The sequence below is a fragment of the Montipora foliosa genome, chromosome 13 (genome assembly GCF_036669935.1).
Source record: "Montipora foliosa isolate CH-2021 chromosome 13, ASM3666993v2, whole genome shotgun sequence".
In the NCBI taxonomy this organism is placed as follows: Eukaryota; Metazoa; Cnidaria; class Anthozoa; order Scleractinia; family Acroporidae; genus Montipora; species Montipora foliosa.
Genome location: NC_090881.1, coordinates 6,476,918 through 6,486,917, shown reverse-complemented (window position 1 = coordinate 6,486,917; position 10,000 = coordinate 6,476,918). Strand labels below are relative to the sequence as shown.

General features: G+C 39.2%; 2 protein-coding genes across 3 annotated transcripts in view; one reads left to right on the top strand and one right to left on the bottom strand.

The window, feature by feature from the left end:
• Nucleotides 1-1,961: 1,961 nt before the first annotated feature.
• LOC137983973 (motile sperm domain-containing protein 1-like) overlaps nucleotides 1,962-10,000 on the top strand; it is a 10,552-nt gene continuing 2,513 nt past the window's right edge. The window contains exons 1-6 of one of the 2 annotated variants that reach the window (XM_068831130.1): nucleotides 1,962-2,072; nucleotides 2,188-2,490; nucleotides 2,619-2,694; nucleotides 3,171-3,315; nucleotides 5,379-5,463; nucleotides 6,124-6,282. In XM_068831130.1, the coding sequence (XP_068687231.1) occupies nucleotides 2,340-2,490; nucleotides 2,619-2,694; nucleotides 3,171-3,315; nucleotides 5,379-5,463; nucleotides 6,124-6,282 (616 nt within the window). In that variant the 5' untranslated portion in view covers nucleotides 1,962-2,072; nucleotides 2,188-2,339. Of the gene's footprint in view, nucleotides 2,073-2,156; nucleotides 2,491-2,618; nucleotides 2,695-3,170; nucleotides 3,316-5,378; nucleotides 5,464-6,123; nucleotides 6,283-10,000 lie in introns of both variants that reach the window. The other variant, XM_068831131.1, reaches the window with a different exon arrangement.
• The window catches only part of LOC137983972 (uncharacterized), a 2,534-nt gene continuing 1,793 nt past the window's right edge, over nucleotides 9,260-10,000 (bottom strand). Inside the window, exon 2 of the mRNA XM_068831129.1 lies at nucleotides 9,260-10,000. This exon is cut by the window's right edge and continues 626 nt beyond it. Coding sequence (XP_068687230.1) covers nucleotides 9,411-10,000 — 590 coding nt within the window. The 3' untranslated portion in view covers nucleotides 9,260-9,410.

The window sequence follows — 10,000 nt, the reverse complement described above, 5'->3', positions numbered from 1 at the left end:
AATTTAATAAAGGGGTATATAAGGGTATACAAGGGTATACGTGAGTATACAAGGGTATATAGGGGTATATAAGGGTATACATGGGTATATAGGGCTAATTATTTAAAGACACTGTTATGTACGCGTGGAACTACATTATAATTTAAATACACTATAATAGGAACAACAATAAAAGCAAGATGACCCAGCTTACCACATGTATGGCGTGTGAGGCTGCCACTTAAAGGGGTGCTAAACACACCCACCTGGTATGTTATCTACGCCATGCTGATGAGGTCCAAAAGGTGTAGTCCGTATAAATATTCTTTTCCAATCCGAATCGTACGGCACTGGAACAATCTACCAGGTTCTGTTATTGAGGCTGGGAGCTTGGGTCGTTTTAAGAATGCGCCGAAGCGCTTTCTAAATATCTCTTAACTGATTGTTTTGCTTATCTTATTGTCCTTATTGATCATCAGTTATTTAATTTTACTGCTTGTAAATAGTTCTTATAGAATTTCTATTGTGTGTAGTTTATATCTGTTTTTATCTTTTTATTTTGGGGAAACATTATTGGGTTAACCTCCAGTTTTCCTATTCAAGATGTTTCGTATTTTTTTGTTGCTCCATCTTGAATAAACGTTATGTTATGTTATGTTATGTTATGTTATGTTACAACTCATCATTTCTGAGTCACCTTCCTCCAAAGCCGCGAAAATGTTCAAAAAGTCGGCCATTTTCAAACACGGGAGCACGTGACCTCGAACGGGAAGCTTTGCAACAATGATCCCAAAGAAATGATTCGTCTAAAAATCTATCCGGATGATCTCCAGACCGAAGTTATAAGAATCTCCAAAACAGTTCTAAAAATCTCAAAATGTTATCAGTCAGTCAGTCAGTTCTTTATTTGATAAGGCAGGTTACAATTACAAAAATTACTAAAGTAATAGTTGCATCGGCAGCTATTAGCTGATGTGGACCTGTAACATGTTACCGTAACATCCCAACATCCCAAAACGTTAACACAAAATATCAAAGTTAAAGATCCTTACGTACAAGTTAAAACGCGACGTATCCATTAATACTATTGAGGATAACTCTCCGCCAGACACGTCTTTTGGAAACTAACTACAACAGAATTCTGGGACACATAATTGACCTTTTTAGCTCGTACCTTTTGTTTTCCCATATCTGAGCCACGTGATGTTCCCAAGGGAATTTTCCTTTTGTTTTTTCATATTATTCGTCCATGATCGCATTGAAAGAAACATCACGTGGTCTAGAGTGATCTAGAGTAAATTCACGTGGTCTGAAATGGCAAAAACAAAACGTTCAAACCTATGAGGTCAATAGGCCATTTCCGAGTTTGTCTGCCTCCTCTTCAAAGCGAGTCTAGGTGCGAAGTTTTTCTTATGAAAATTAGTTTTCAATCATATGTAAAGTGGAACTAATTACCATCACAAAAACTTCGCACTTAGACTCGTTTTGAAGAAGAGGCGGACGTGAATATTGGAAATGGTCCAAGAAAGTTCCGAAGTTCCTCAACCTCGTCCCCAGGGCTTTTCACGGCCGAGAGCCCTTGGACGAAAGTTCCTCAAACGCACCAAAAGAAATATATCTAAAAAAAATCGGACTTGCCAAATTCATCTCAAATCTCCAAAAGTCCTAAATATCTTATCCAGCGTCTAAAAATCTTTAAAAATTGAAGCTTATCGGAGCGTTCCCATCAACAACCTAGCGCCCCAACCCCCCAAAGGTATTGCAAGTCTTGCCAACTGCGGTTTGTTTGGAAGTTCTTTGGCTGTCTGTTTTTACAAGTTATGGCTGAAGCTGTATGCGAAGAGTGACTTGTCATTCTGGTCGTAACAAGTCTCGGGAGTGAAAGCGGAATAACAATTGGATCTCAGTTTTCTTCCATTTGTCCAAAATGCACACATGTGGGGTCATGTGGAGTACATAATTAACAAAGCAAAATATCCCATAGTGCTTTGGTGACCAGTGGTAAACATTTAATGATTTCTGAGTTCTGTTGTGAAGGACTTGCTTGACAACTTGGCAATCAGAGATATTTTTATTAAGATCTTTATGGGCAGGTAGGTAGGAAGGCATGAATTTCTGATATTTTGCGTTTTTAAAACATGTTGTGTTGTTTTGAAACGATTCGATTTATGCGACAGTTTGTTGCATAATTTTCCGTATATTTTACAGGAGACTTTCCTAAAATAATACAAAGCAGACACAGTTATTGACCACTGTGGTTAACATTGGTTAAAACAAGATGCTCTGGTCCTCTATCTGATAGACACTGGCTGTAACTGACTCCAAAGCATTAAAGACAGCTTATCTTGTATGAGTGTTTTATGAGGTCATTACAGCCTTCCCATTTCACGGATGGAAGTCTACCGGTTTTTGTGTTTCCACAATCGTTGACTTTCTTTGCGAATGAACAGTCCAGCCACAAACAAGTTCTTACTGTGTACAACCCTTATGATTTCGCTCTAAGGTTTAAAGGTAAGTTGTTTTTACGTTTACATATGACATGCACTACGTACCGAACTTTGAATATTTGCAACGTTTTAAGTGTTAATGCCAATAGTGGTCTCTTTCTTCCTCACTGTTTGTCTTTCGAAATATCTTAGTACTGTGCACGGCTCCAAGCCGATATATTGTGGTAGATTCTGAAGGTGTGATCAAGCCGCGTTGCTGTATTGACATGTAAGTAAATGATTTTCGAGTCTGCATTGATTTATTATGCAACTTTTTACAGCACTAGCACTCCAGTGCATGTAATGAACTAGTTCTAAATCATTTAGTGGTGGCAAGTAATTATTTTCTAATGAATGTCTAACAACTAGTATAATTGCTATCATTTAGTGAGTGGTATTAGATTAAACATTTCATCTGACAAAGAATAGACAAAAAAAAAATTAAACAATTATAATTGTTGAAGGAACTTCTGACGTTAAATACAATGTAGGGTGTACTTTTACCTTTACCTTACATCTGAGAGCAAAACTTCCTTTACCCTGGATTCCAGGTTATTTTCTCGCTATGGAAAGAGTCGCGCTTTTCATAGCGAGAAAATAACCTCTGGAATCCAGGGTAAGCTTGCTTCTTCCTTCTGTGAAATAACAATCAAAGAGTGGCTACTGAGTGTAATCAGCCATTAATTTTTATTTAAACTGTTTTAGAGTCATCCGTCATATTGACATTCAACCTAATGTTACACAACAAGCCAAGTTCAGGCTTCATATATTTGAACATGGCCTGCAGGAGGTTATTGGTAAAAAAGAAATCATGGCTGTACTTCAACCCAGTAGAATGGATCAGAAAAAGGTAAACTAAACAACAAATGTTTCTGTGATAAGGGAGGCAGGAACAACAGTTAGAAATAAAAGACTTCACTGAAAATAACTGACTCAAGCAGTACTCACTAGATTGTGGATAATATTGTGAATTTTCTGTTGGGAATTTTCAATGTGCTGTCAGTGTTGGTTACTTTGGCTTGGTAAGTTACTGCATGTGAAAATTGATTTAAACAGTGCCTGAAATTAAAAAGAATTCCAGGTTGTCCCTGTTTCAAAAGCCAGGCAACCAAGCCCATGAATTGGGTTGCCCTGATAAATCTGTTGTTGCCCACCAAGAAACCCCCTAAAATTAACCCATTCACCCCTAAACCGGCCATACTTAGTATTTTACTCTGTCTAACGCCAGACAATTTTACTCGTCAATGGGGAACCCCAGGAGTCAATAGGTTAACTGCACTCTGTGTTGAGATGCAGGGTGCTTACCATTTAGCCAAATAATCCGGATAGAAAGATCGTTGCATAAAGGTAAGCGATTAGACCACGTGATGTTTCTTTCAATGGCCGTTTTTATACTAGACGCATAATCCGTCCAGACGAATTATGCGTCTCTCATGTTATCCGTCTAGTGTAAAGACGAGACAAACCATATGAGACGCATAATTCATCTTGGACGAACTTGGGCAAACATTTTTTCTGCGTCTGTTAAATTCGTATTAAGTATAAAGACGGGCACTAGACGCATAATGCATCTGGACGAACTTTCCAGTTTAGTGCGTCTTCGAGGACGCACTAAAATAGATTCTTCGTCCAGACGCATAATGCGTCTTGTGGCCGTCTTTATACTAGATGAATTTAAGATGCAGAAAAAATGTTTGCCGAAGTTCGTTCCAGACGAATTATGCATCTCTAGTATAAAAACGGCCAATGCGATCATGTACAAATAACATGAAAAAACAAAAGGAAAATTCCCTTGGGAACATCCTAGGTGCTTACCATTTAGGTAAGGTAAGCGATTTTCCGAATTTAATGACCAACTGGATGAGAATTTACTACACAGCATTCCATCCCGCATATTTTACTTGATCTTGTGAGAAAGGGCCTGGAAACGGAAGGATTCTCACAAATGGTAACAGCATTTCGCGAATTCCGTTCTGAACGGAAAAAGAGGACTACCTCTGGAGGTTGTCCACATTCTGAAAGGATTTTCCAGAAAATTGCCTTTCCATTTGACCTCAAACTGAAATTTCTGGATTTTGTGGCTAAATGGTAAGCACCCGCAATCTCTTGGCTATGGAGCTTGAGTATCCCATGGTTCTTAGTGTGTGCCTGTGTTTTTTTGTTTTTTAAGTTTTCCATCGCCTACATGTTTGTAATTTTCTTATTTGACAGTTTTGTAAAAGCCACAGATATTCAAAACACAGGAAAATGCTCAGTGGTGGCAAATTTATTGTTATTAATATTAACTTCACACTACTATCGGCCATTTGTGGGAGGCGCAAAGTGTTCGACTCCAGATCAAGTGTTCTGGGTTCAGGTCTTGGGCAAGACACGTTACTCTCACAGTGCCCTCACCCAGGTGTATAAATGAGTACTGGCAAATTTAATGCTGGGGGTAGCCCTGGAATGGACTAGCATCCCATCCAGGGGGGAGTAGAAATACTCCTAGTCGCTTCATGCTACAGTAACCAGAGATAAGCACCTGCCTGATGGGCCACTAGGCTCATAGCAGACTTCACCTTTTTACTATTGGCCATTGACAGTATAATTTAAGCAACATGTAAGTCGGGTGCTGCTTGTGATTAATTTGTTTTCTATTTTTGGTTGGCTTGTCCGTTGTTTTTTCCTCGGGCAACCAGGCTTCTACCAAAAACTGGTTGCCCTGTGAACTTTCTAGTCGTCTGGGACAACCGCTAATTTCGAGCACTGTTTAAAGGTAATACCAGTACTCTGTGTTTCAATCTGTTTGACAGTGGCCTTATGCACCCTCCACAGTACGTGCCTTTTTGCAACTACTAAACCCTGGCTAGCAAATTATACAGATCTTTCAATGAAACAGTAGAGCACTGTGTTCCAGTGTTGTTTTATGTTTAGAGGGCTGATGAAAAACATGGGACAAGGAGAGGAACACGACAAACGCAGGGAAACAGTGTTACTGTAGAGCAGTTCACTGAGCAAGGTAATCTATGCATTTTAGATCTGTGGGCTTACTCTGGTAATAATGAAATTATGTTATTACAAAAAGCCAGTAAATCACTTTAAAATTGCATTAGAATGGTGTCACTCTTGATGATGATGATAATAATAATAATAATAATTGATAATAGTGAGAAGAATAAGAATAAGACAGAGACGGACAGAAAAGAAAAGACAGGCAGCTAAATACCAAGGCCACTAATCATATATGCACGCATTGCATCAAAGACTGTTATTCCTGCATTGGCCTGTGCAGCCACAGACGATGCCATAGTCTTTCGAGACCAACTGATCCCTACTACTACTAATAATAATAGTAACAAATTTAGTGTAGTATGTCTATGTGAATGGCTCTTCATCAATGCCTAAATTATTAAGACAAAATCACTTTGATTTTAGATATCTCTTAAAGGCCTTCAAGGCTTTTTGCTGTCTTTGAACACAGCTTTGTCTTTACTCTCAAGTCTATTCAATAAATGCTACACACAGAAATAAATAATTTGCAATAAGCACTAGTACTGTCTAAAAAATACATGAGAAAATCAAGTTCAGGTACATTTGAAAAGGAGAACCCCCAGTTCTCCTCAATATTCAGTGTGTAGTAAGAATGACCATGTGAGAACTGACTTTGATTCATTTACAGGATTTGGAGGTCAGCCTGGCCCCAGTTTGTGGGTCATCATAACAGCAGTTGTCTGCATCATTGCTTTGGTGTTGCCAATGGAAGGGGACAAACGCTTTGATTTACCTCATTATCTGTTGTTATCTGTCAACCAGAAGTTGCTGGCTTCATATATACTGGGTAAAATTTTGTCTTTCAGTGAAACTTTTCTGTCACATTTTTCACTTGAATGTTCTGGCCCAGTTGTTGAAACGATGGATGGTGCACCGGATAAATCACTATCCACTGGATAGCACAATAGCTAATTGTTTTTGTCATGACTTATCCACTGGATAGTGATTTATCCGGTGTATAGTATAATCCACCTTTTGAACAACACCCCCCCCCCCTCCCCCACAAAAAAAAGCATTAGGGAGCTTAAGCACACGCGTTTTTGGGACGTGGACGGCAACCGGAAGTGACCTGTTTTCCCTTTCAACTTGGCTTCACTCAACCACATTTATAGTGCCAAGTATCTTTTCTCCATTAGAGATGATTAGTATAAAAATCTAGGAGACACCACTGTCCTGGTACGTGAAATGTTCTCTTCCGGTTGCCATCCGCGTCTCAAAAACGCGCATGCTTAAGCTCCCTAATGTTTTTCACTGATTTGACCAGGGGTACAGGATTTGGAGATTTTGAACCCTAACCTTAACCCATTGATGTCCAAACCGGCCAGACTTTTTACTCTGTCTAACGCCAGATGATTTTACTCGTTAATGGGGAACCCCTGGGAGTGAATGGGTTAATCATTCAACAAAACTGAAACAGTTGCAAAATATCTAATTACCGGTAACACTTGATTGTGGTTATAAAATTAAGTTACAGTTTTGTTAAGGTGATTTGAGAGCCACTACCCTTTTATCCACTCCTACGCATTGTTTCTAATGAAAACCACGATTTACAATGTACAAGTAATGTATCCAATAGTGTGCCCAATGAATGCTCTAGAGCTATTTATGAATCTTGCATTCAATTTGTTACTGTGTCTTGCAATATGTACACTATGAGCAATTAACCCTGTATAGTGGCAATGACTTTGTTGTGGTGTGGTTTCCCCATATTTTGGTTGCAAAAACATGCCACAATCTCCCACCACACTTAGTGCAGATGTACCTACAGTTAGATACGAAATTGTCTTGGACAGCGATGAGTATCCTATAGAGTGTTTTCGCTCATGTGACCAGCAGCAATATTTGCATACTAAAACAAAAGGAAGAATTTGCATAAAAGTGGAGTTCAATAGCCCAATTTCGATATATTTCGGCGTGAGAGACTGGTACCAAATTTTATTCACCAAAGCGAGGTTCTGGGGAATAAGGCGCGGGTTTTAATGAAAACAAACAAAGCAAAGATCGACTCGAGCCATGTGCTTTGTCAACCACGAAAGATTTCAGTGAGATTTTTTTTGTTCTCTGTACTTTATGATAGGCGATTGCCATGGTAAAGTATTGTGCTGTGGCTGTTTGCCGAAATGGCACTCATAATAGACCAGATCTCACGTTCTTTGCTTTTCCTGAAGACCACTGCCGGCGAAGAAAGTGGGTGGTCTTTTGTAAACGAGCTGACAAAAAATTCAAAAACCTTGTTGATCCAAGGATCTGTTCCTTGCACTTTAAGGAAACGGATGTGAAAGTTTCTATTTCTGGTCGTAAATCTGTTACTGCTTGCCCGACTATTTTTGACCCTGCGAGCTCGAAGAAGACAACCAGTGCCCGAGCGAAACGACATGAAAAGCGACAGATGGAGCGCTGTGAACATGAGCCTGCCGCAAAGAAGCATTGTCCTAAAAAGCTTGATTTTAAGAATGCCACGGATAATCGTGAAAGAGACTTTGTTGACATGAATAAAATTCACCACGATCACTCGTATTTATGCCGCCAGGAACAGGCAATACCTGAAGACAGCACGGTGAGTAGTGATGTCAGTCTTCCTCCAGGTACAACTTCTACAGAGTGTCAAACGGACTTGACAGCTGACGAAATTGAATACCTGATAACAGAACTTGAAGAGTGTAGGAAGAAAATCACGATACTTGAGGGAAAAGTTGAAAACAAAAAGAGACTCAAAAGAGAGCTCATCACTGAAGACATGCTAAGAGATGATGAATCTGTGAAATTTTACACCGGCTTACCAAACCTTGCGTGTTTCAATTGTACCTTGAATCTAATTCAACCATACGCAGAAAAGATTAAATACTGGGACAAGAAAAAAGAATCCAAATCTTACTATCAGAGTGATGCGTCAAAACGAAAGCCTGGCAGATTGAGGCAACTTTCAGTAAAGGAAGAGTATCTTTTGGTATTATGTAGGCTGCGTTTGGGTATCCTGAACCGACACCTGGGAGACCTGTTTGGTGTTTCCGAGTCCACCATTTCTAAGATTGTCACAACATGGGTTTGTCTACTGGCCAAAATTTTTGATGGCACTTTACTTCAGTGGCCATCTCGTGAAGAAGTTCAGCGCCAATTTCCAAAGTCGTTCAAGAATTACCCTGATACCAGGGTGATTATTGATGCAACAGAGTTCTTTATTGAGAAGCCAACATCCCCTTGTGCACAGAAAGCAACGTGGAGTGACTATAAACACCACAACACGGTGAAATTATTGGTGGGAATTGCACCCAATGGAGCTTTCACTTTCATTTCCAAATTGTGGTCTGGCAGTACCAGCGACCGTAAGATTGTGCAAGAAAGTGGTCTTATTGACCTCCTTGAAGAGGGAGATCATTTAATGGCAGATAGGGGATTCAATATACGAGACCTATTAACAAGAAGAGGTGTGAAACTTAATATTCCTCCATTCTCAAAAGGTACTGTATGTATTATGAGTTGCAAGCAAAACTCTAGCTTTTGAGGTCAGTTTGGGTAATTCACTTTGATTCACACCACTTCCATTTTCAATGACAAACAACTTCGGAGCCCTAAATTCATTTTAGGGCAGGTTAAAGGTTTAATTTTTCAAATCATCATTGTATCTTTACATTTATTTTTTAAACAGGTAAACAGCTGTCAAGAAGAGCAAGAGCCATGACATCCAGCATTGCTAAAGTTAGGATTCATGTTGAGCGTGCCATTGAAAGATTGAAAAATTTCAGAATCTTTGAGGGCAATATGCCATTATCAATGGTGGGGATAGCTAATCAGCTAGTGATTGTCTGTGCTGCAATTTGCAATTTACTTCCACCACTAGCAAAATAACGTAAACAGTAACATAAGAGAAGCATACCAGTAATTTAAGTATTATGTCAAGAATTGTCCCATAAAACCTCAGCAGAGTTTCTTTATTCGCTGTGTGAGGAGTTCCGGAATCATAAACTTAAAATAGAACTTGTTCAGTTTCACCAGAATATCATCCCATAATTTCACATCAAATGGAACATCAATGACCATAATACCCTTGTTGGTGTAAATGACAAGATCTGCATGTTTAACTCTGGACAAAGCCATTTCTCCTTGTATCTGGTAGTTCCATTTTGTTTCCCTTTTCAGTTTGTAAATCCCATCCTCCTTGTAAATATAATCAGCAGCAGCAATGTGTGGCAACATTGACCTTTTTGCAAAAAGGCTTTTCACTTCCACCACTCTCTTGCCACAACATAAGCAAAACCGCATTCTGTCAGGAGAGGACCCAAGATGTGGCAATTCAGGATCAACAATAAGACCACACTCAGATACACACAGCTCCTTGTGTACCTTTTTCATTTTTTTGTAATAGAGATCAACAGCTGATTTTTCTTTTTCATGTCCCCACTCAAACTGGGCCGGTTGTTTTTCAATTGGAACTGGACAGTAACCCAATAAATCTTTGAGAGTATTGTCTTTATTTGTACTTTCCCTTAAATGGCAAATCCTGTAAA